This window comes from Saccopteryx bilineata, chromosome 4 (assembly GCF_036850765.1).
Source record: "Saccopteryx bilineata isolate mSacBil1 chromosome 4, mSacBil1_pri_phased_curated, whole genome shotgun sequence".
NCBI lineage: Eukaryota > Metazoa > Chordata > Mammalia > Chiroptera > Emballonuridae > Saccopteryx > Saccopteryx bilineata.
Genome location: NC_089493.1, coordinates 49085622 through 49112662, shown reverse-complemented (window position 1 = coordinate 49112662; position 27041 = coordinate 49085622). Strand labels below are relative to the sequence as shown.

The 27041-nt window shown below is 44.7% G+C and overlaps 1 protein-coding gene across 6 annotated transcripts in view; it reads right to left on the bottom strand.

The window, feature by feature from the left end:
- Window positions 1–27041, bottom strand: part of NIN (ninein) — a 119106-nt gene that overhangs the window by 60668 nt on the left and 31397 nt on the right. For 3 of the 6 annotated variants that reach the window (XM_066278450.1, XM_066278452.1, XM_066278453.1), the window contains exons 5-8: window positions 23070–23159; window positions 21401–21570; window positions 3096–3135; window positions 1624–1814 (exon numbers count right to left, since the gene is read on the bottom strand). In XM_066278450.1, the coding sequence (XP_066134547.1) occupies window positions 1624–1814; window positions 3096–3135; window positions 21401–21570; window positions 23070–23159 (491 nt within the window). The remainder of the gene's footprint in view (window positions 1–1623; window positions 1815–3095; window positions 3136–21400; window positions 21571–23069; window positions 23160–27041) is intronic. The other 3 variants (XM_066278451.1, XM_066278455.1, XM_066278454.1) reach the window with 1 other exon arrangement.

Sequence of the window (27041 nt, the reverse complement as noted above, 5' to 3'; positions counted from 1 at the left end):
AGGCCACATAAAATAGCCTTCGGGTCATATTTGGCATCTAGGGTGACGGTTTGCTACTCCTGCCCGAAAGAGGTCCTTGATTCTGCAAAGCAGAATGGTGGTTACAGCCATAAGCCGGTGACTCTAGATCGCCCTTCATGGTAATGGCGACAAGCAGCAGGGATCTCACACTCTGTAGCTCTGAAATGAGGAGGTGACTAAATCTAAAATTGCTTTCAGTTGTAAAATCCTAGGATTCCAAATTGTACGCTGATGCGATCATCTTGAACTTTCAGCTCCTTTGTGCTCCAGAGCTAGTAACACAAAGTACTATAGTACTTCATAATTTTATTTTTTAGAGGAGACGCACTAAGTAAAAGCTACACTCAATAAGCAATCCTTTGCTCATCTTCAGATCGGAGGAAAATAACTAAATGTGCTACTTCTCTTCCTAGGTTCTGGAAACACCACCACAAAACATGCAACTCCCCACAAGTGGCTACACTCCATTCCAAGAGTTGTTCTTAGATAAATAATTCAAGTTTGTGTAATATTTCCTGGCAAAAACAACCTAAGATTGTACCTACTGCACTGGTATAATTTGGGAGGATGCATTTACTTTTATGACTCAACAGCCACCACTAAAAAATAAATGACCACCACGCCACTGGAAAGGTAGTCAAAGGGCCTATAATGGTCACATATACAAGGACAAAGGGAAAAGAACTCTACAAGCCAGATGCTTGGAAGCTTTTGATGATAAATCTCTTTCTGGTTTAGAAAATACCACTTTGTCCTCTGAGCAGACAGATAGCATAATTTCAAATATCATTATAATCAAAGATTCCTTAACCTCCAATCTTTATTTTCAGCTCTTTGCAAGACATACCTCAGATTTACTTATATTGTTTCATAACTATTCCTGTGCCCAGTCCTGCCTGTTCCCCTCTCACATTTTCAGAAAATGTAAAGCTCAGGATTTTACTAAGCAAGAGTTCTGGGGCTCCTTCAAGCTCCTCTGTGTATCTTCAAAACCATCAAACTATTCCTTTTCCATTTCCTCATGGCCAGAATATTGTGATTGTTCCTGGCTGGCCTTCTAACCAGAGGCTCTCTTTTTATGCCAATACACCCGCCAAAAGACACCCAGACCATCCTCAGCAAGTCAGTTTTTCCTATATGTTACTCAGTCTGCTGAAGAACCTAGGGATGATACTGAACTCCCTCCAAAAACCTAATCTCATCAGCATGGCCTTCAAGATACTTCCCCATCTCAAATCAGCCTGCGTCAGCCTTGCTCTAGGCCTTCCCCACATTCACCCCTGTGAACGCCATACCTACAAATACATCTGACCTCGTGGCTGCTCTGAGATAGTGTCTGACAGTAATAAGCGGTAAAGTGCTTAGCACAGTGAGGGGCACAGAGGATGGCCTCAGTGACAGCTACTGTCAGTTTTTCTTTTCTACAACACAACACAGAGCTCCTCAAAGACCGATTTTTCGTGGCTGACTTCCTAGGAAGGAAAGAGAATGCAGTCTCTATATCGCATATTGCAGGACGTCCAAATACGGCTGCTCCTAGCCTGAGGCCAGTTGAGCTTTTCTGATTTTTATTCATGAATAAAAATATGCTGCACGGCTCACCTCTCCATCAACACTCTGCAACCCATGCTGCTCACAGATGGAGACCAGCTTCTTTCGGTTCAGGTGACCATCGCGGGTAATCCCCAAATCTTCACAAACCTCCTGCAGTTTCTCCTCTATCCAGTCTTGGGGAGGGCAAGACCCACTTTGGGAAGCATTCAAATCATCTGGGTTCCAAAATCTTAGCTGGCCTGAAATAAAAGCACATTCTGTGTTGTCTTCAAAGGATTACAAAGAGAGAGACCTACGCTCAAAGAGAAAATGTGCTTTTTGAAAGTAAAAACTAGAACAAAAAGACTAAGAATGTTGGTTCCATCTTGATTTGATTCTGAAGTTCAAAAGAAACGGAACCATTGGTGCTCAGGCTGCAACTAAAGCAAACAGGCACTTTTTGGTTCACGAGCAGTCAGACCCATGTAGGAAATGTCCCCGGTGCAATCATACCCAGGTTCTAGTCTTATTTTATTCCAAAGGAAAACACGCACAGGGTTAGACTTTGGTGTGATCGGAAGAGAAGGCTGGTTGTGAGGCATTCCAGAGAGCTTTGCACGCCCTGCGTCAACTACAGCTACCACTGTAACCTTCACTATCTCCACTTTCTTTCTAGTCTAGGAACCAGGATTGCTTTTAGTGAAAAGAAAATAATTCATGAAAAATATCATAAAATAATCATAAAAGTCTCAAGATGAGCTTCTTCCCAAATATTTATACATTTCTGACTGGCAAATAATCCCACCTGAAAGAATAAAAGGTTGCAAGCTGCAATTATTAATTATCTGTATATTAAAGATAAGTTCTGTCTGAAGACTTAGGGATCAAACTATTTATTTAAAAAATCAAAATTTACCTTTTATTAAAAGTTCTCACTTCCAGTTAAATTTTCCACTGAACTTATTAGAGAGAGTCTTTAATGTCATTGTTTGAACGAGAGATAAATTACAGGCACAATCTTGTGTGCCTGGAAGAACCTTGAGGGCTTGTGCAGAACATTTAGTGTTATTTACCGACGAGATTAGCCCATCAGTCTTTCCAGGTTGGAGACCTCAAGAACGTGCAGCAATTGCAGGTAAGTGCAGTTAACCTGCCAGGGGCGGCTGGGGCCCGCTGAGGTTCTTTCAGTTGCACCACACTGCCATCTGCTGGCCAGAAGATCAATGTGTTTTGATATTAAATACATCTAAAACTCATCAAGAGATAGGTCACTATTTAATTTGGGACTGTTCACAAACGAATTGCAAAGTCTCTGTAGAGGAGTAATTAACCAATAAGTAAAATTCTATGTCTTAGTTCCCATATCTTGCATGATGTTAAAAGTTAGTATTTGAAAACTACCAGCAATCAATTGCGAATGAATTTTCCATTGCTGTTGTTAAGGTTCCTTCTTAGCTGGCCTAGGAGATGCAGGAAGGGGAGTGTGGAGAGAGCCCTGGGAATGGCAGCCCTTCCTTCCCCGACACACACTCGGTTCCTACCTTCTGCTTCGTACTCCTCACTGCGTTGCGTCTTCCAGTGCTAGAGAAGGCAAGAGAAAAAGCTTAGTGTACTTTTGAACGTTTTCAGTTTTTCTAAGACCAGATATCGTATTTCCCCATGTATATGGCACTCCCACGTATAAGACACACCTTAATTTTGGGGCCCGAAATTTGAAAAAAAGACAAGAAGTGCAAAAAAGTGGGAAATTAAAGTAAAAAAAAAAAATCTACAACCACTGTATAAGACACATGCAGTTTTCAGACCCCAAATTTTGGGGGAAAGGATGCATCTTATACATGGAGAAATATGGTAGCTCTCTGGCTCTAAAATCACCATCTGAGTGAGCCAAATGATTCAGACCCTCTAGAGCAGTGGTCCCCAACCCCTGGGCTGCGGACCGGTGCCAGTCCATGGGCATTTGGTACCGGTCCACAGAGAAAGAATAAATAACTTACATTATTTCCGTTTTATTTATATTTAAGTCTGAACGATGTTTTATTTTTTAAAAATGACCAGATTCCCTCTGTTACAGCCATCTAAGACTCACTCTTGACGCTTGTCTCGGTCAAGTGATACACTTATCCATCCCACCGTAAAGGCCAGTCCGTGAAAATATTTTCTGACATTAAACCAGTCCGTGGCCCAAAAAAGGTTGGGGACCACTGCTCTAGAGCTTTCTCCTCAACCAGCCAAACTAGAGGAGACCCTTAAGAAACACCACCGCCTCCTGCACCAAGAATTTGCCTTTCACAGTTGCGAGGTCACTAATTCAACTGAAAAATCCATCACAACCAATAAAACCAACCCAGAGCAAAAATTCAGATTCCATCAACCTATAAAGGTTTGTATGCATGATTGATAAATCTGTTCTTCAATAAATGTTATTGAGTGCCAGGTATTATTATGCTAAACCTTTGGAATGCAACTACGAAGAGGACCAACACTGTTTATATGCTAATGAAGACATGCTGACAAAACAAACAAACCAACAGGAGGCGCAACATTGTAGTGCATTAAGTGCTATGATGGGGAAGTTCAGGATGTCAGGAGGATACCTAAATGGGACCCTTTAGAGGCGGGAGATCCGGGTAGATTTCCTGAAAGAATTAATGTCTAAACTGGGACCTGACGGATGAGCAGGAGACAGTCAAGTGAAAAGTGAGGAGCAGTTTCTATTTGCTGAAGTATGGAGGCCAAAATGAGCCTAGTGTGTTTGTCATACAGTAAGAGGACAGATATGCAACCCCCTAGAAGGTCAAGTTAAATAAAAAATCTTGGCCCTGGCCGGTTGGCTCAGTGGTAGAGCGTCGGCCTGGTGTGCAGGAGTCCCAGGTTCGATTCCCGGCCAGGGCACACAGGAGAAGCGCCCATCTGCTTTTCCACCCCTCCCCCTCTCCTTCCTCTTTGTCTCTCTCTTCCCCTCCTGCAGCCGAGGCTCCTTTGGAGCAAAGATGGCCCAGGCGCTGGGGATGGCTCTGTGGCCTCTGCCTCAGGCGCTAGAATGGCTCTGGATGCAACAGAGCGACACCCAGATGGGCAGAGCATCGCCCCCTGGTGGGCATGCCGGGAAGATCCCGGTCGGGCGCATGCAGGAGTCTGTCTGACTGCCTCCCCGTTTCCAGCTTCGGAAAAATGAAAACAACAACAAAAAAATCTACTGCTGGTAAACTACATTAAAAGCAGTGAAATTTATCTGACCTGGGTGGGCCATTTTAGCTCCTTATTCATGCTATGTTCCTGCAAGTCACAACATATAGCTGTGGTTTGTGTTCACACACAAAAGCACTCAGTCAAGGACACAAGCCAGAACCCAAATCTACACCTTGTTCAACTGGCCAGCAAGGCACAGGCCTGCTCCAACCAGTAGCAACGAGTAGGTCCGCAGTGGCCGTGGCCTCACCAGCAAGCTGCCTAATAACCGCTTCTTTTGGGAGGTTCTACAACCATCGCAGGAAACCCTTTTGAGAAAGGTGTATGTGAGTCCTCTCTTTCAAAACCACCTGCCGTCCCAGCAAAAAGTCACCTTCATATATGAAGCTGCCTTTGGCACAAATAATTAGCCCACTCTCTGTGACACCTGAACTGTACAAGATGAGTTGATGTCTTAGAATCCTGAAATGAACTCAAAAGGAAAATGAGCCCAGTTACTTCCTGTCTCCATGCTTGGATTCCTCATAGCAGGCAGTGTGCCACCTTCAATCCTTTTCTTTTTTTTAAGTGAGAAGAAGAGAGATAGAGAGACTCCCACATGTCTCCGGATTGGGATCCACCTGGCAACCCCCATCTGGGACTAGGGCTCGAGTCAACCTAGGCAACCTCAGCGCCTGAGGTTGATGCTCAGACCAACCGAGCTATCCTTAGTGCCAGAGCTGACGCTCGAACCAATCGAGGCACTAGCTGTGGGAGAGGAAGAGGGAGAGAAGGAGAAGAGGGAGTGAAAGAAAAGTAGATGGTCACTTCTCGTGTGTGCCCTGTCAGGGGATCGATTCCAGAATGTCCAAACGCCAGTCCAACACTCTATCCACTAAGCCAGCCGGCTAGGGCCCCACGTTCAATTCTTAAATTAAACATTGACTTTCAGCAGCTTGTTCAAGTTGATAAGAGTTGGAGTATATCTTTCAGGTCAGCTTAGCAAACCTACTTTGTTCTTCTCCTTACTCAATTAATCCTCTCCTCTTAACTGCAGGGCAACCATTTACCAGGGTGTCAAAAAGTAAAGTTCCATACTTTACTTGGAAACATACTGAAGATGGCACCAATTCAGACAGTTTAGTAAATTCTGCCACACTAAACTGAGACTACAAACTGACAATGCTGAAATGGATTATTCTTGCCATATAGAAAAGACATCAAAAGGTTATAACTCAAAACATGTAAGAAGTCCACTACAACTCATTCAGATTACAATGCACATGGTACCTGTGGAAATTGAATTAAGGCACAATGTGATTTTTTTTTTTTTTGTATTTTTCTGAAGTTGGAAACGGGGAGGTAGTCAGACTCCCGCATGTGCCCAACCGAGATCCACCCGGCACGCCCACCAGGGGGCGATGCTCTGCCCATCTGGGGCGTTGCTCTGTTGCAACCAGAGCCATTCTAGTGCCTGAGGCAGAGGCCACAGAGCCATCCTCAGTGCCCAGGCCAACTTTGCTCCAATGGAGCCTTGGCTGCAGGAGGAAAAGAGAGAGACAGAGAGAAAGGAGAGGGGGAGGGGTGGAGAATCAGATGGGTGCTTCTCCTTTGTGCCCTGGCCGAGAATCGAACCCAGGACCCCCACATGCCAGTCTGACGCTCTACCACTGAGCCAACTGGCCAGGGCCGCAATGTGATTTTTGCTTGTTTGTGATTACAATTTAGTCAGCCCACATTCCACATAAAGACATATCTCAAACCTGAAGGATGTTTAAGCATGGTGGGGTAGGGGGAGAGAGCAGTGGAGTAAATAGTTCTCTATATATTTCCTTACATTATTGTTTCTGGGCAGAATTCAACTGTTCTATAATAAAAGTTTTAAATCAATAAAGCCCTGACTGACCTGTGCTGGTGCAGTGGATAAAGCGTCAACCTGGAAAGCTGAGGTCACAGGTTCAAAACCCTGGGCTTGCCTGGTCAAGGCACATATGGGAGTTGATGCTTCCTGCTCCTCCCCCCTTGTGTCTCCCTTCTCTCTCTCTCTTTCTCTCTCCTCTCTCAAATGAATACATAAAATCTAACAAAAACAAAAAACCTATTTAAAAAATAATAAAGCCCTATTAATAAAAGCACCCTGCCTGTCTGTCCCTCCTTAGAGAGTGGGCAAAAGTAGGTTTACCATTGTTCATATAGAAAATAATAATTAATAAATACCAACACAAGGTTAAATTCTGTGTTTTGCATACTCAACACTGTTAGACCTACTTTTGCCCACCCTGTATTTATTTCTTCATTCAACAGAGCAAGTGATTTAAGTGCTCATACTAATTTGGTGCCCCAAATGTAAAAACTCATTCAGCATATAAATTGGACACATCCTAAAATTAAATCCAGTAAATCCACCTAAAACAAACAAAATAAGTCTCTGTGGTCTAAGAACCATTTGGTCAAAATAAAACCTACCAAGTGACAAGCAGGGGATGGTTTTTACAGCACACACTGACAAGAGAAATGCAGGAGAGTGAGTATCATTGGGCATGAATAATAAAGGGAGCCCCCGCTGGGCTACAGTTGGAAAGATGCAAACACATCTTCAGACAATCCTTGGTAACAATTCTTAAAGCAACAAAGTGTATATCTTGCTACATAAAAGTTTATTACTTACATCGGTTCACTTCTCAATTCATTTTAAAATAGAGGAGCAAGAGGCTACAATACACTGTCTCCAGCATCTGGAGTCTATGGACTTGGGTGCATGTATCTGATTCATTCTCTGAGGGCAGTACTTCCTCTCTGCCCTCTTTTCCTGATTCTTACCCCTTAGAGACTGACTTGAAGGGTTAGCACAGATGTGGGAGCCAGACTGCCAAGCTCGGTATCTTGGCTCACCTACCAGGTTGGGTTTGGACAAGTTTCTTAACCTCTTTTACCTCTTTTACATATTTCACAGAGCTGGGTAAAAATGCTTAGACTTGTGGCTGGCACATAATAAGCACTATGCAATATCCTGCTATTATTGGACATGTGTTTATGTGGTACATATTATATTTACGTTTGCAGTATTTTTTCCATTACATTTAAACTTAAAGCATTCATTTGGGTGGCCCTGGGGGAGGGGTATTCATCATTCATACAATCTGTAAGAGAAATGCCTAGTCTCCAGCAAATATGCACAGAATACAAACAATTTGCTAAGAGGCAACACAATTAAACAAATATGGGGAAAGGTTCATTTCCACAGCAATGAAAGAAGTATAAATGTAAACCAAGAAAGCATTCTGCTCCATTAAATTAGAAGAGATATGACTTGTATTACCATCAAGGTCATAATTTAAAACAGGCTTATTTGTATGTTACTGGAAGCAGTGTAAATGGATATTACCCTTTTAGTAAAGAAAATGACTTAATGTATCAAAAGCCGTAATAATACCCATAATCTTTGACCTAATAATTTCATATGAGTACTGATGGCAATAAAATTAAAGGAAGAATAAAACACATAAATGTTTACATTTAACATTTTTATAAGAGTAGAATGTTGAAAAGAACTTAAATATTCAACAATGGGGCATAAAATTATAATGATATACCATAATGCTGTCATTAAAAGTATAATTATAAAACTATGTAGGAGCATGAAAAAAAGTCTTATGAAATGTTAAATGAAAGACCATAACAAAAATGTTATCTGCACTATGATTACCGCTAGCAAAAATATTTACACAATTAGACAAAGACTATAAGAAAATAGAGATAATAAATACATTTGGCTGAGGGAATATGGGAAACAATGTTATTTCCTTTACTGTTACAAATGTTGTTTGTGCAATATGAATAGGTACAACTTCACTATTTTTTTTTTTTGCCTGCCTGGCCTCAAATTCTCAAAAAATGAATTTCCTGGAGGTGTGGAGAAAGGAAATTTCTCTCCCTCTGCAATGTTTACTAGCACTGTGACCTGTGATGTACAGAGAAGGCGTGGCGGGAAGCCCAGGAACTTCCGGTGTTCAGGAGGGGAACGCTGCTGGAACCACTGCGCCCTAAGCTTAGCAAAGTGTGGAAAGATCAGGGATACTTATCTGAGACCCACACTGGGGAATGTGACCATGACCATCCAAGAGGCATTCTTAAAACAGCCTAACCCAACAGCAACAGGGACAGTACAACTTCCTAAACCCCAGGCAGCACCAGTAGCTCAAATTATTTCACACAAACTCTCAGGGCAAGGGATAACTTGTTTTTAAAATCTCTAGGAGCAACAGTTTTTCAAGCATTCCCCCCATGGCCCTGTGTAAGAACACAGATCCAGATAGGATCAGCCCTGCTAGGAGAAGCAAGCTTATGCTAATGGCCACATTTTCATTCCAAGACCACCTCAATGGGAGAGGGAGTTTGCCATCCCAATAAAGAGGGAGGTGAGCACATGGCAGCTGAACATTTGTTATTAAATTGCAATGGGGGGGTATTCAATTCATTCACAGCTCATTTATTTTCATTCTCACTGCCTGGAGCCAGTAGTTCCAATTAAAAAGCAGGGGGAGAAGGAGGGGAAGGCAGGTTAGAAGGCTGGGGGATTAGCTCATCCGGCTACTGGAACACCACCAATAAAAGGAGGCATCATTCTGGAACAAGGTGGTTTAATTGCTGAGGGTTTACCCAGCGCAGTGAAAGCCTGGCAGGTGGCCTCTAGACACACATCAGCCAGGAGCACTGGAAGGGAGATAATCACAACAGGGGGAAGGGAGGGAGGGAGGGACAATGGCAGGGATGTGTTCTCAATACCAACTCACACACAAGAAAATGATTTTAAATTTCTTCCCTTGAAATCTTATGTAGCCTCTCAGTGGAGAAAGAGTAGATATTAATAAATTTTTAAAAATCATTCTGTGGGCCCTGGCCGGTTGGCTCAGTGGTAGAGCGTCGGCCTAGCGTGCGGAGGACAGGGTTCGATTCCCGGCCAGGGCACACAGGAGAAGCGCCTATTCGCTTCTCCACCCCTCCGCTGCGCTTTCCTCTGTCTCTCTCTTCCCCTCCCGCAGCTGAGGCTCCATTGGAGCAAAGATGGCCTGGGCGCTGGGGATGGCTCTGTGGCCTCTGCCTCAGGCGCTAGAGTGGCTCTGGTCGCAACATGGCGACACCCAGGATGGGCAGAGCATTGCCCCCTGGTGGGCAGAGCGTCGCCCCCTGGTGGGCGTGCCGAGTGGATCCCGGTCAGGCGCATGCGGGAGTCTGTCTGACTGTGTCTCCCTGTTTCCAGCTTTAGAAAAATGCAAAAAAAAAAATTAAAAAAAAAAATCATTCTGTGGGACTTCAGCTACTCCTGAGTCTGGATGCAAATGGTGGCATGCATTAGACAAGGGTGTGGCAGAGACTGGGCTACTCTCACTGTGCCATTCCCTGCGACCCCTCAGTACCTTCCTTCATCTGCAAAGTGGGCACCCACAGCTAATGGGGACATGAAAGCACTTAGGAACTGTTAGCTACCGTTATTATTTCAGCCAGAACAACGATGTGGGGGCCCTGGCCAGTTTGCTCAGTGGTAGAGCATCAACCCAGCAAGTGGAAGTCCTGGGTTTGATTCCCTGTCAGGGCACATAGGAGAGGCCACCATCTTCTTCCTCTCTTCCCCTCCTGCAGCCATAGCTCAATTGGTTCGAGGCCCCAGGTGCTGAGGATGGCTCCATTGAGCCTCCACCTCATGCACTAAAAATAGCGTAAATTGGGGGAGGGGGCAGATGGGCAGAGCATCAGCCCAGACAGGGGTCTCCAGGTGAATCCTGGTCAGGGTGTATGCGGGAGTCTGTCACTGCATCTCCCTATTCTCACTTAAAAATAAAATAAAATTCCTGGCCGGTTGGCTCAGCGGTAGAGCGTCGGCCTGGCGTGCGGGGGACCCGGGTTCGATTCCCGGCCAGGGCACATAGGAGAAGCGCCCATTTGCTTCTCCACCCCCACCCCCCTTCCTCTCTGTCTCTCTCTTCCCCTCCCACAGCCAAGGTTCCATTGGAGCAGGGATGGCCCGGGCGCTGGGGATGGCTCCTTGGCCTCTGCCCCAGGCGCTAGAGTGGCTCTGGTCACGGCAGAGCGACGCCCCGGAGGGGCAGAGCATCGCCCCCTGGTGGGCAGAGCGTCGCCCCTGGTGGGCGTGCCGGGTGGATCCCGGTCGGGTGCATGCGGGAGTCTGTCTGACTGTCTCTCCCCATTTCCAGCTTCAGAAAAATTAAAAAAAAAAAAAAAAAAAAAAGTTAAAAAAATTTAAATTAAATTAAAATTAACAATGATATGATTAAGGGTTCAGACTCCAGAGCCAGACTCCCCAAGTTCAATTTCAGTTCAATTCCTCCACTTACCAGCTGTACAACCTGGGGCAAGTTACTTGCCTGCCAGCGTGCTTCAGCTCCCTCATGGGTCGGTGAGAGCAATGCCTGCTTATGACGGCGTGCTAATATCTGGAAAGCACTTAAAACAGTGCCCGCTACAAATTAAGTGCTAAGTGTCTGTTACATAAATAAATATTACAATGACTATTCCTACTACCTGGATGTTCCAAACTGGAATAAAGACGGAAGAAACATCATACAGACCAGGGTCAGCTTTAAGAACAAACCCAGGACAGACTTGAACAAAGAAGTTGTGATGAAGCAATCAACTTTTGATTCAGATTAGGAGCAGGGCCTCCCCAGGAGCCCTCCTCATGTGGACAGTGTCCCCTGGGTGGCCACTGAGTGTCCCCTGGGTGTCCACAGTGGGCGGGGACTGCCTATACTTTCAAATGACCATGCCAAGTGTGCTGGCTGACAGCCCCATGGAGAGGGGACAGAGGAGGTCAGAGGTGGCCTGGCTCCAAAATGACTGCCACAGAAGGCAGCCCCACCCCCTCAGGCAGACAAAGGGAGCCCCCCGCCCTGCCCCCACCCCCGTTCCCGCATCTGCCTTGTGGGCTGTGCATCTCCATGTTACGCTGGCCATTGTGGCCAGCTCTCTACATCTGGATGAGGGTGCCCTGCACACGTGGGCCGCACAGGCGGCTGCTTTCAGGAATGCTTTCTTTGGAGGGACACCTGCTTTGCTGGACTGCGGAGCAGATGGCTCGAGCTTCCTGGATGCCAGGCTTCCAGCACTGAGGCCAGGCCAGGCCAGTGTCTGCAGCCTGTGGGCCTGGCGCGGCCCCTGCCCATAAAGCCCAGTCCCAGCCCCCATCAGCCATCTGCTCCAGGGCAGACCTTGTGCCCCGCAGAATGTATGGCTAATCGAAACGATTATGAGGGCACACAAGGGGCTATTCCTTCCCAGCAGAGGTGGCTGAGCTGATCTCAGCAGCTTTAAACAGGTTCTGTTTTTTGTGCTTTTTTTTTAGAAAGGGGAAAGTCTAGCAAGCCCAGAGAGGAGGATGAAAATTTACTAGAATAACAAAGCTTCCCAAACAAATCCAGCTAGAGGGCTCATTTTACAAGAGTAGCTAAGCAAAAGAAGTTCCTGGAAGAAAATAAAATTGGTTTAAGAGAATGCTTATGATCGAAAGTGTAGGACTTTTAAAAACACAGCATTGCCCTGGCTGGCTGGCTCAGTGGATAGAGCATTGGCCTGGTGTACCGATGTCCCGGGTTTGATTCCCGGTCAGGGCAAACGGAAGCGACCATCTGCTTCTCTCCCTTCTCTCCCTCTCCCCCTCCCACAGCCAGGGACTCGATCTGTTCAAGCTTCAGCCCCGGATAGCTCAGTGGGTCCAAGCATGTCAGCCTCAGAAACTAAAAATAGCTCGGTACTCGAGCATCGGCCCCAGACAGGGTTGCCGGGTAGATCCTGGCCAGGGTGCATGCGGCAGTCTGTCTCACTATCTCCCCTCCTCTCACTTAAAAAAAATAAAAATAAAAACACAGCATCTATGGTGTATTTAACTAATAGTCCTAAATATTTATAAAGCCATATCCTGGGCCAGGTACTGAGTGTGCCCAGCAGGTCTGGCTCCTGTTTGTGCAGGAAAACACTTCCTGGGACTTCACTTTGTTTCCCACTATCCCACCTCTGAAGGCAAAGAGGATCACAGAGAACTGACAGCGCAGTTCCTAACCTCTGTTCTGAGTCCAGGGACAAGCTGCTCAGTGGCAGGGCTGTCTCGACTGGAATGCGAACCAGTTCCTTTATCTTTCAAAGCAACTAAAAGCTATAATAAGTAAGTGCCGGGGATAACAGGAATCAATGTATGATTTTTATTTTTATTTATTGAATTTAGAGGGACAGAGAGAGGAAGGGAGAGGGAGAGAAAAGCATTCAATTGTTGTTCCGCTTGGTTGTGCATTCACTGGTTGCTTCTTGTATATGTCCTGGTTGGAGATTGAACCCCCAGCCCTGGCATTTCGGGATGATGCTCTAACCAACTGAACTACCTGGCCAGAGCCTGTATGATTTTTAAATGCACACACATTTAGGTGAGTCCAACTACATTCCCAAAAAGCCTTCAGTACTGCCAGTGTGAAGAAATGCTAAATTTAAAAGCGTTTTAGCCTTAAGTCTCGCACACCAAGGTTGGAGACTGGTTTCAGTTCACTTGGTTTTAAAGTCCTTGAAGGAAAGAGATTTTTAAAATAACTTCTGCTCACAGGATCTTGCTCTTCAGTGTCGCTCTCAACAGACAGTGGATACTACGTTTTCCATTTGGAAAACTTTATGACATACAATTAGAAATGTTACTGGAAAACACCCAATGGCATGTAATTGAAAAATGTTGCTGTCATACCATTAAAATTAACTTGTTAATTTTTGATTTGTTATGTGTTGTTTCCTAGTTAGAAAATAAATATTAGAGATTGTTGACTAGAAAGGAGATAGGAGTGGGGCTGACTCCAAAGAAATCTTCTCTGGGACCAGGTCAGGACGACTTCCCAGAACAGCAAAGCTAGAAAGCCCTAGAGCAGCGGTTCTCAACCTGTGGGTCGCGACCCCAGCGGGGTCACCTAAAACCATCGGAAAATATATAATGCATATCAGGTATTTACATTCCGAATCATAACTGTAGCAAAATTACAGTTATGAAGTAGCCACCAAAATTATTTTTTGGTTTGGGGTCACCGCAACATGAGGAACTGTATTGCAGGGTCACGGCATTAGAAAGGTCGAGAACCACTGCCCTAGAGTCTGAAAACTGCAATCTGTCACAATGAGAGACATCTTATTAGCTTTGAAGGGGCTTCCTTATATCACTTTCAAGTGATCTCCAATTGCATCTTGGATGAATATTTCACCCCTGGGAATAGTCAGATGATCTAATAAGACTTAAGAAATATAAAGGGAAACACTGGAATTTCATTAATAAAAAAATGGATCCTGGTAATGTCAAAGCATTTGATGAAAATAAATGGCAATAGTAATGAAACTGCTTACAGACTGTCAAAGTCAAAGACTATAACAAAAATGTAATGGGAGTAATGGGAAAATAGGTTCATTTCAACTGCAAAAGCTTTTAGCAGAACTTCTCTGTTATTAAGATGTTTGCTCCAGAAATAAATATTTACTCTATACAATGTAAATGAATAATTCAGAAAGTTAAACTGCAAGATTGTGCATATATGAACATGAACATGAGGAGAATATAAGTCAGTTTCACACTCTTGAAGAAGTTTGAGCCTGCCAGGTGGTGGTGCAGTGAATAGAGTGTCGGCCTGGGATGCTAAGGACCCAGGTTTGAAACCCTGAGGTTGCGGGCTTGAGCGTGGGCTCACCAGCTTGAGCATGAGGTCGCAGGCTTGAGCCTGGTATCACAGACATGACCTCACAGTTGCTGGCTTGAGCCCTAAGGTCGCTGGCCTAAAGCCCAAGGTCGCTGGCTTGAGCAAGGGGTCACTTGTTCTGCTGGAGCCTTCCCCTCTCCCCCGTCAAGGCACATATGAGAAAGCAATCAATGAACAACTAAGGTGCCTCAACGAAGAACTGATGCTTCTCAACTCTCTCCCTTCCTGTCTGTCTGTCCCTGTCTGTCCCTCTGTCTCTCTAGCTTGCTTTAAAAAAATGCTTGATTTTATGTAGGGTAGTAAAACTAGGTTTTTTGTTTTGTTTTAGCTCTTACACCATCACTGTCTTCCATCCTCTGACCATCACAGTCCCTAACACAGAGGCCTGATTTGCATGTCCATTCTTGAGCAAATGAAGCAATTGGCTTTAACTTTTCTCCCAGGTCCTCACTTAAACTGCACGGTTTTGGCTTACACTATTATTGTCTACAGTTGAAAAAATTATTGTTTAAAGCCTCTCGCTCTTGATACGAATCTTACTAGACCTGACTTATTCCCTGTGGAGGAAAACAGTTAACAAGGTGTCCCCTGTTTTCAACGAGGGCAGAAAGCAAAGTGGCCCTACCCCAAATGTATTAACTGAACAACCTTCCCACTAGGGCTGAGCGACAAGAACAGCATTGAGAATCAGTTCTGCTTTTCCTGCCCCTTCCATCTACCCTTAGAAGAAACATGAGCGTAAAATTCAAGGTCAGTACAGTAGCAATTGCATATATGGATATAAAAGGGGGAAAATGTCCTCTTTAGAACCTAAAAACTCATTTCTGTCTCTTAATGAAGTGAAGCAAAAATGATGCCAGCCAAACCCTTCTCACTAATCACACCTTACGTTGGAATCAAGAATGTGCCCTTTGTGAGTCTGGACTAATTCAGAATAGAATGTCCAACTGAATTGCCTCGAGTGAAAGTGATCCTGTGAAAAGAGAAAAACCACCACTTTCCTTTCAATACCCAGAATGAGCGATCAGACTCCCGAGGGACCCACTTGCCAGATAAAGGCACTAAGTTGGGAGGCGATGCCCATTTCAGTTTGGTGGTGGAATCGACCTGTCACTTGTGAATTGGCACATTCCGCTTCAGGGTTTGCAGGCGTCCCCAAACTATAGGCCCGCGGGCCGCAATGCGGCCCCCTGAGGCCATTTATCCAGCCCCCACTGCACTTCTGGAAGGGGCACCTCTTTCATTGGTGGTCAGTGAGAGGACCACTGTATTTGGCAGCCCTCCAATGGTCTGAGGGACAGTGAACTGGCCCCCTCTGTAAAAAGTTTGGAGACCCCTGGCAGTGTTCCTTAACACACATGTCAGTGCTGAAAACTCAGCAAGGTAACATTGGTCCTTCCCTATGAAATGGCTTTATGGTCTTGTAAACTAAGTGTGGAAGGGGAGGCATGCTTACATAGCTAGGTTAGATATTTTCTGTTTCAGCAGGAATGAATCAAATTGCCTAAATAAAGCTGGGGGAGGGGTAGGAAGGGCAGGATGGAGATGATTAAAATGGTTACAGTTTATGTTAGGGCTTTCACATATGTGAACTGAAACAAAATCACCTCATAACAAGATGTCTATTCCAGTCAGGGGATGAGGTTGGTGGAGCATTTGTTACCCCATAGGAACCACGTGGGTTCTCTCACTCAAGGCTCCAGATCACACTGGTGCACTGTGAACAGCGATGAGAGGAATTCCAAGTTGCTGTAACTAATGAAGCCTAAAGCTTCATGTGGGACTTACATTAAAAATAAATTTAGTTGCCTGAGAGCAATCTATACTAGAATCACTCTCATTTGCCTGCACTTCTATGTTGTCTTGGGTGGGAGGGAAAGGTAGACTACAGAGAAGTACAGCTACTAAGAATTACCTAGAATTTGGGTTTTTTTGTATTTTTCTGAAGCTGGAAACGGGGAGAGACAGTCAGACAGACTCCCGCATGCGCCCGACCGGGATCCACCCGGCACGCCCACCAGGGGTGACACTCTGCCCACCAGGGGGCGATGCTCTGCCCCTCCGGGGTGTCGCTCTGACACGACCAGAGCCACTCTAGCGCCTGGGGCAGAGGCCAAGGAGCCATCCCCAGCGCCCGGGCCATCTTTGCTCCAATGGAGCCTCGGCTGCGGGAGGGGAAGAGAGACACAGAGAGGAAGGGGGGGGGTGGAGAAGCAAATGGGCGCTTCTCCTGTGTGCCCTGGCCAGAAATCGAACCCGGGTCTCCCACACGCCAGGCCGACGCTCTACCGCTGAGCCAACCGGCCAGGGCTGTTGTTTTATGTATGGAAGAAAGCCTTCCAATGAAAGATGCAAAAAAAAAAAAAAAATGTTGAACCACTAACTCAGGAGCCTCAGAACAAACTGTGAAATCTGTAGCAACTCTCCTATGGTGGAGTAACCTTAGAGAGAAGGAGGGGGCAGACTTGCTAACAAATCCCTACAGGATGAGTCCCTAGAAGGAAGCAAGACACCATGGAGACAGCTTTTATAGGTGCTTGTAACACTATTCCATTCCATTGCCCACCCCTCCCCAACTCCTCAGATAAATAAAGTAATTACCTGATTCACCCTACAGCTAAAATTAGTCCCTTCTTGGGTAGCAACAGCCCGACTTCTCCTCCATTTAACTTCTGACTACCGGGACAGGTCCTTTTGTCTTCATCAAAAAACTCTAAAGTCAATCGAGGAAAAACCAGGCTTGTCTGAGAGCAGGAGAAACTGTAGCCCCAAGGCAAGCTTGAACCCCACCTTCCCCTGAGCGGGATCCAGGAGTCAAAGGAAACCCACGATCAAAACCGAGAATGCCTGTCTCCAGCTCTCCATCTGACTGCTCCCTATGAAATATTCACGCCGGGGGATACCCAGCTCCACTCGCTCCTTCAGTATTACCCAGTGGCACTGAGATGAAGGAGGAGCCACTGATAAAAAAAAAAAAAAAAAAGAAAAAAAAAAACTCAACCAAGGAATAAATTCTTAACACCAGGCAGGAAACCAAAGGGCCTCAGGCAACCAGAAGGGAGAAAAAAGAAGTCAACAGTACAATAAAGAACTCCTGACAGATTCTGAACTCTTTATAAATTAAGAATAAATAAATCCCACAGGTCATTGAGAACTCTTTTCGTCTCCAGAGTCCCCATTTGAGGGCTATGCTAGCATAGGAAAGATGACCCAGCACTCCGAGGAGACCTAAACAGCTCTGTCAAAGAGACGTGGGCATTTCCAGTACAAGCCCATGGTGCCCAGAGCATGAACTTCTGCTGGCCAACTGAGTGGCTCTAAATTGAAGCAACTATGAAAATGGGCCAGGAAATAAGACTGCTATCTTGACCCAACAGTTCGCAATAAGACTGATACACTGGTGAAACTATATGCCACCAGACAGTATGTAGCCATGGTGACCTACAACCATGGTTACTGCACAAAACTGGGACTGGCCTTTCTTACTGCCAACAGGAACATCAAAAATGTCACATGTGCAGCCTATTAATTTTTTTTAAAGTGATGAATCGATTTGAAAACTGACAGGCTCAATTCAGCTTCATTTTTAAGCAAGAAAGCAGCTAGATGAGCTTTGCTTTGCATCTATATTCAGCAATTTAAAAAGACTTTCTTTTTTTAAATTTTTTTTTAATTTATTCATTTTAGAGAGAGGAGAGAGAGAGAGAGAGAAGGGGTTGAGGAGCAGGAAGCATCAACTCCCATATGTGCCTTGACCAGGCAAGCCCAGGGTTTTGAACCAGTAACCTCAGCGTTCCAGGTTGACGCTTTATCCACTGTGTCAGCACAGGTCAGGCCTAAAAAGACTTTCATAGTCTGTTATATCCCACGCCGGAAAAGCTTTCTGAGTCAGGAGAAGTCCTTAGGGGACAAGACAATAAGAGGAATAATCCTCTCTGGGCCTCTATTAGCTGTTCTGTAGATGGTGGGGAGGTGAACACAAAAGTTGCTATATTTACCATCAAAAGGGCCTATCTACAGGGTTCTGGAGGAGTTAGAAAAGTTCCAGTACATGAGGGGTGAAATGCTTCTCCCAACATACTCTTTTTTATTAAGACACAAGAAGCAAGATTCTACCCAGACTCAGGCCTCAACTCTTCTCTTTACTTATACATGAAACCAGAGTCTTACTTTTTTAAACAGTAAATCTCACTGGAAGTCAGCAGACGAGATAAAACGAAGCTGTAAGAAATACGCTGCCAGCAACAGAATCAGCTCTGCCCTAACTCTCTGGGGATCCCCAGGTGGCAACCAGAAACAAGCTGAAGAAAAATAAGGAATCATTTAATTTCTTAGCACCAAATAAGAATGCCTTGGCTACTAAACATAGCCGGCGAAGGAAGATACACCAGACTTGAAATTGTTCTCCAAATAACAAAAGCTTACCTCCTTAAGTGTTGAGACATGTTTTAACCATTTTTTTTTTCATAAGGAAGCATCTCAGAGACATGCCATACTACTCAGGGTTGTTAAACAGACTTTGTGTAATACAATGATACCCTTCCTAACGGCAAGCTAAATATTGCAAACACTGCAATGCCGGAAGTATGCGATCACTTGCTCCCTGAAAATGTATATGCAAAACTCTTGTGCATGTGAATATACCGTATTTCCCCATGTATAAGACGTACCATTTTTTCCCCAAAAAAAATTTGGGTTCTAAAAACTGGGTGTATTACACAGTGGTTGTGGTACTTCAAATGCCATAGGTGGAACTGAGGATGAGGCAGTATATGAAGACAGTGATTCATCATCAGACACAGATGAGGACAAGCTAATGAATGGGAGTTTTGACAGTGAGGAGGAGTTGTATGAAGTTTATGATGAATAAATCTTGAGTTCAATAACTTTATGTAATACTTTTTGTTTTTCAAATTTCAGGCCCCCAAAATTAAGGTGCCGTCTTATACATGAGAGCGTCTTATACATGGGGGCATACGGTATGTGTTTTATTGGGGGAAAAGCCCTATCTAAATTTTCAAAGGGGCCCAGGAAAGGGTTGGAAACAGACTGAACCAAAACAGAAGTGGCCTCTGCCTCGGACCGACCTGCCCCGGTGCTGATGTTCTAGGCAGCCCTGTCTCGGTTCTCATGGCTTTCTCTGTTCTCAGCTGTCACTTCTCACCTACACTCTTGTAGCATTTTTGTGGTTTTGCTCTCTCTTTCCTGGCTACTTTTTCCCTCTCTTCTGGCTCACATTTTTGATATTGCTCCTTCACTTCGGGGGTAAGAACAGGTATTGCTTGTTTGTTGTTTTTTTTTGGAGAGAGAGAGAAGGGAGGGAGGAACAGGAAGCATCGACTCATAGCAGTTGCTTCTCATATATGTCTTGACCAAGCATGCCGGGGGTTTCTAACTGGGGACCTCAGTGTTCCAGGTTGATGCTTTATCCAGTGCACCACCACAGGTCAGGCAGTAGTGCTTGTTTTTTTAAAAAATGGTGCAAACTTTTGATTGGCAGACCAGTCATGTGTCTTCTAAAATTCAGTACTTGTGGCCAGTTTCATTTCTGATCAGCCTATGGGCTCTTTTGTTACCTTTGGGTTTGTGGGTATTCTGGAAAGCTGAGGATACTAGATATCTGATTGCTGGGGACACTATCGGACTAAGCTTCCTGCATTTTGTAGTAAGCTGAACATGGATGTTAGACAGAAATGAACACATTCACACACATGCACAAGCAAGCACACATACAAGCACGCACATACATACCTTCAATCAACCAACAATCAATCTATAGACGACTCTCAGAAAGTTGAGACACTGTCTTTTTTCCAGCTTATGTTAGTATCTGAAATATTGGCATCCCTAGGCTAAGCTAGGATGTGCAAGAAATATTTAGAGCTTGCTCAGCAAGGCATTTTCAATCATTTTCTATAAATAGCATGCTATTAAGAAAAAAAATCAAGAAAATGTTACTGCTTCTCCTTTATTGGTTCATTATGACATGTACAACAAAAAGAAGGGCGATGCCTGACCAGGCGGTGGCGCAGTGGATAGAGCGTCGAACTGGGATGCGGAAGACCCAAGTTCAAGACCCCGAGGTTGCCAGCTTGAGCGCGGGCTCATCTGGCTTGAGCAAAAAGCTCACCAGCTTGGACCCAAGGTCGCTGGCTTGAATAAGGGGTCACTTGGTTTGCTGAAGGCCTGTGGTCAAGGCACATATGAGAAAGCAATCAATGAACAACTAAGGTGTCGCAACGAGAAACTGATGATTGATGCTTTTCATCTCTCTCCATTCCTGTCTGTCTGTCCCTATCTATCCCTCTCTCTGACTCTCTCTCTCTTTCCCTGTAAAAAAAAAAAAAAAAAAAAAAAAAAAAGATTGGCGATGAGGGAGGCAGATGAGCACGATTGCCGGAAAGCCCGGCGTGCCTGGCACCATGGTACAGGAAGGAGAGCCGTGGCAACTGCTGAATGCTGTGACAAGAACCAACTTTTACATCTGCTGTACCCCATCACACAAGAGAAGATGCCAGCTCTGAGGGCCCAGACATACTGCTTTCATCTTCCACCTGTCAGGGATGCTGTTTTATAGTTTGGGGGTGGGATTGTTAGCTTTTTACACAACTAAAAATGACAGGGTCCTGGAGGAGAAAGCTATTTCCAAAAAAAACTAGAAGTGGCAGACACCAGATAATCTGAAAATAACTGAATCCAAAAATGTATAAACATAAAGCATGCACAGAAATGTCAGCTCTCCCATAGTTGAAACAGATGAAAACATTCAAACAATAGAAGAGTTATCTATATGTATCCAAAAGGCAAGGAATAAGATGAGCAAGTAGCCGGTAACTGAGAAAAGCCACGAACTCCCTCCGGTGTCCTGTCTCCGAACCACAGCAACGCGATCCGTGGATATCCACACCGGCAGTTCCGGTGGATGTGGCTGTCTGAGTCCTTACCTCATTGCGGTCACTGGCCGGGATGTGGGAAGGGCTTGCTTCTTCATCGAGAGGCTCAATCACTGTCACCTCTGCAAACTCCTCCACGGATTCTTGAAACTCTGGTAAGGACCTTCGTCCATAACGCTTCCCACCTCTGACATATTTGGGTTGGGCTTCTAGTGAGCAGTCTGGGCAAGGAGACAAGAGTTGAGGCCACATTACATGACAATCTCAGCTTTAAGCTGACACTCGCAGCCGTCAGATGCAGCCTCTTATACCAGCCCCAAAATAAACCACCACCATTTGCCAGCTGTGCTGGACGTGGGTGTGTGGGAGCCACCAGGTCAGATGCAAGAGGACAGCTTCTAATTCCAAATGACTGACGGTGCCTGAGCACATCCCTACGTCGGATGGGAGGGAAGCAAGGCCGGCAGGACTGAGCCCGGGCTCCTATTCGTTCTGTTTATGAAGGTGGTGTTTGGCAGGACAGGGAGAGGGCACCAGCATACTAACAAAGAGGCAAACTGGAGGTAGTCTTGGAAAAACCATGACAAAACAAACACGGTATCAGCACTGTAAAGTTAGGATTCACACCACTTAGTCCGAAACACACCCCTCGCGTACCTGAGTGGCTCCTTGGTTAACCAGCCCACTTTCTGATTTATCAGAGAAGCAGGACGACAGGACAAAGAAACTGACACAGTGGATCCAAGTCAATTAATGACAGACAGCTCATCAATAACATGAAACCTGGCATCAAGAGCTCATTATAAAATTAAATGCTCTGGAATTAAATAGGAAATGTGAAACTGCATTAAGAAAAAAAATGGTGTATTATGTTTTTTTCCTTCTTCAAGAACTTCAATGTTGTACAAAATAAAAAGAATTGTGCATAAGAGAGTCATCTCTTGACCTTAACGAAGGACTGCAGCACTGACATGACGATGTGTCACAGGTTCAACATTCACCTCCACCACCACCACCTCCACCACCTTCACCATCACCACCACCTTCACCGACACCACCACCACCACATATTAATCTTTCTCCACAATGGCCAGCTTTAAAGCAGTAAAATAAATACTTCACTCTATGCAAATGTCATGTTAGATATAGGGTGTTTTTTTTTTTCCAACTTGCACAGAATTAGGAGAACAAAATACTCTATTAACATATAAAAGACTAGCAATGCTTTAATTCTTATCATCCACACAGACACAGTGTCTCTCTGGAGAACATAATATGTGCCCTGTTTGAACATGAAGCCCTAACAACATATGCCTGAACTCAAGCATGTAGATGTGTAGATGAGGTATACACAGATATCAACAAAGTGAGGGTGTCTGTTTAGATAAGAACTAAAAGAATGAAACCCTTCCTGTATCATCACTGAAACCATGTTAGGGGTTCGCCATTACTTGGTAGTGGCCCCGAAGGACAGTGGCCCTTGCCCCTCCTCGGGTATGAGCTCAGATTTCACAGATGTGGTCAGAAGCATCCTGAAAATGCTCGGCAAAGCTCAGAGTGAAGTACTTACGCTTGTTCTATAATTTCTAGCATATTTATAGCCAGCTTTTAAAAAGTTATCAGCCCAAGTCATTGTATTAGGACGAGCGATTCTCTTACAGGAAGGATTTAGGCATACAAAATTTATATTGAAAAAAATCACATGCATATTTGAAGGTACCTTTTATCAGAAGAGAGTGTGTCAGCTTGTAAGTATTCAGGATCGGCCCCGACACCCGAGCTACTTGTTGGCAGCTGACACCCACAGATGCTAGTCAGATAAGAGGCAATGCAGAACCATCCTTAATTTATGACATATTCTTAAATTTTACTGGCAGACAACAAGATACACCATTAGTGATGATGGGGACTTGGGAAAGATAAAAAGGAAAACTTCTAATGTCAGAAAATGGAACATGGGCTTTTCCCAGTGTGAGAACAGTTGCAGCCTGGGGATGGGAGGGGAGGGATAGAGGAGCTCTGAATGCATGCTGCACTTTTGCCCAAGGGAATACAGTAGTGGGACAAAGCAACCATATTTAAAAACCCTCTGTAATTTAATCCCAAACCCACTTGTGGATGAAACAGTTCCTTAGCTATTTGCCACTCAATGCCCCACGCCGAGCAGGGAGCAGCCGTAGATCGGACACAGCTCCTTCTCTAAGCCATGGAAGGGAACAGACTGTGAGCCATTAGGGACCCTGTGGGGTTTGAGTCCACGTGTTCACTTATTTATTCCTGCATTGTCGGGAACTTAAAAAATGTTTTAAATTTATTTTATTGTAACTAATTCTGAGCAAACTTTAAGTTAACATTTTTCGCTGACGGTACATATATCACCAAGTCAATTTTAATCTTTCGGAAGGAAGATATTATTAGCACACACAAAGACTAAATGAGGTAGTAAGGCTTCCTCATACTGAAGTTCCTAAATTATCCACGTGACCAGTAAAGAGTTAGAGTCCCAGTGGTAGTCAACCTGGTCCCTACCGCCCACTAGTGGGCATTCCAGCTTTCATGATGGGCGGTAGCAGAGCAACCAAAATATAAATAAAGAGATAGATTTAACTATAGTAAGTTGTTTTATAAAGATTTATTCTGCCAAACTTGGCGAAAATCCGACATAAAGTACTTGGTAAGTACAGTGTGTCCGTAAAGTCATGGTGCACTTTTGAACGGTCACAGGAAAGCAACAAAAGACAATAGAAATGTGAAATCTGCACCAAATAAAAGGAAAACTCTCCCAGTTTCATACCTATTCAGTGCAGTTTGATGTGGGCTCACACACAGATTTTTTAGGACTCCTTAGGTAGCTATCCCGTATAACCTCTACAGACTCGTCACTGACTGATGGCCTACCAGAACGTAGTTTCTCCACCAAACTACCGGTTTCCTTCAACTGCTTATCCCACTGAGTAATGTTATTCCTATGTGGTGGCGCTTCGTTATAAATGCGCCAATATTCACATTGTACTTTGGTCACGGATTTGAATTTAGCGAGCCACAGAACACACTGAACTTTCCTCTGTACCGTCCACATCTCAACTGGCATGGCCGTGGGCTGCTTCGCTGTATACATGGTGTTACATCATTATCTGCACATGTGCACATGCTGCCACATCATCCTACAGAAACTGGGAGGGTTTTCCTTCTATTTGGTGCAGATTTCACATTTCTATCGTCTTTTGTTGCTTTCCTGTGACTGTTCAAAAGTGCACCATGACTTTATGGACACACTGTAATTATTATCATATGCTTTAACTTGCTGTAACCCTGCCTTATAAATTTTATAAAGTAAAGTTACTTCCCTACTTTATAAATCACCATTACTGTGGAACCGGTGAGCGGTTAGAAAATTTTACTACTAACAGAGATACAAAAGTGGGCGGTAGGTATAAAAAGGATGACTACCCCTGAGTTAGACTAATCACACCAATTAAAAAATTACTTCTTAGACTTGCACACGCACTCATCCCTCTCCTATTGAGAGCACCAGCATCACTGTCCTGACAGGATACGAAGGGAGAAAAGACAGCAAAAGGAGGTCGGGGGAAAAGCACGCAGCCAACAGCCATTGCCGTGTTAAGTATCTGAAAACTCTAGTCTCCTGGTCGATCTCCATCAGGTCCTTACAAGTCCACAGCAGCAGCTACCAAGCAGCCGGCCTTGCTGGGGATTTTAAGACACTCTCTCACATCCAAATGATGAAAGAATTCCTTACCCCTTTCCTTACCACGCCCAGTGAAGACTCATAAAACAGCAGTTCATTTACTGTAGGAGCGCATCCACCTGTAACTTACATAGTTCAGGGTGTCATGCCGGAACAATTTTATCGATGGACATTTGATTTACTATGAAATACAATAATTTACCTCCATGGCTTCCTTTAACAAAAGTCTGAGTAACTGCTCCAATCATGAGCTTCAAGGAGAGATGGAAAATGTCAGGGAAACAAAATTGAAGTGCCTTGTTTCCGGTCTTCTATTTCCTTGAACATATATTCATAATTCTACCTCGATTGTCAAGCTTCTGGTCATTTTCCATTTCTCCTAGTTGCCATCACTCCACACACAAATAAAAATGGGCTCTGAAGGAAAGCGGGAAAGCCCCGCCTGCCAGGGGAGTCTTGGACACCATCCATCCTGGAAAGTTTCTTGTGAGAGGCATCAACAGCACAGTAAGGTGACCTGAGGCAGTCCCACCTCACCTAGTTTGGATGATGTAGTCTTTTTTTTTTTTAATGTCATCTTCTTTTTTTTTAATTTACTTTTTTAGATTTTATTTATTCATTTTTATTAGAGAGAGAGGGGAGAGAGGGGGGGAGAGATAGAGCGAGAACAGGGGAAGAGCAGGAAGCATCAACTCCCATATGTGCCTTGACCAGGCAAGCCCAGGGTTTCGAACCAGCGACCTCAGCATTCCAGGTTGACGTTTTATCCACTGCGCCACCACAGGTCAGGCCTGGATGATGTAGTCTTTACTGCAGAAAACAAACACTTGGTCTGATTCAATTTCCTAAAGACTGCTGGAGTATCATGGAAGCAACTAACAGCCTCTATGGAGCAGGTGAGAAAAAAAAACACATCTAATTGGAGTTCAAAAGATAAAAAACAAAACAACAAAAACATTCCTTTTAACCTTAAAAATGAAACAAAATCTGGATGTTCAGACACCACATTCTTTACTCTATGCCTCATCTGTCCCAAGAAGAGGAACTCCAGACCTGTGATAATATTCACCTTCCTGAATCAGGATGAATCACCATGCTCACCATGCACATGTGTGACTTGTGACCAGAGGTCTTGTACATATAATAATAATAAAATAACATTGAAATACAAGGTCGGTGATTAAGACCCTCAGGGAATAAGCCAGCTGCAGGCAGGGAAAACAACGGACGCCCATCCAGCCCATCTCTGTCCGACTCCCTCCCCCCACTCTAACTGAGCAGTACTCTCTCCTAGAACTGACCACAGCCGCCAGAGTGATGCCGAGCTGCCACTTGGAACACTATCTCCTGGTGGCCAAAGACAAACCAATGAGGACCCAGGGGGAAGCTGAAATAAGTACCCGAAAGCCTAGACACTATCCAATCAGTGCTCTTTGCAAAAGCACAAGCACACTACCTGGAATGGAGCAGCACCCATAGCACACACACGGGAAGTTAAAGAAGAGTTTCAAAGATGTACTCCATCCAGTATTAGGCTGAATCACTTAACTCATTGCTAATTGAACACCTGCCACGGGCAAAGCATTATGTTGTACCTATTGAGGGACCAGATGGATGTTTTATCATTTTTTGAAGAAATTTCCCTGTTCCTAAAAATGACCTGAGGACATTTCAGGTCAGAGAAGACAGCCCCGCCTTATGGTGCTGATACTCTTATTTGGGGACTGCTTGTGCAGAGCCCTGCTTTCTGCTCTCCTTCTTGCCCCACCTAGTCGACCCAGGAAATCATTCCCCGACTGCACCTCCCTCCAGAGGACCTCAGCACAGGAGTACTGCCAGTCTGAGGCTCTCCAAACTACATTTCTGCCGAGCTCTCAGGAGTCCCGAAATCTACTGTATTTTTTGCTCCATAAGATGCACTCCCCCCCCCACCACACACACACACAAAGTGGAGGGGAAAATGCCCGTGCACCTTATGGAGCG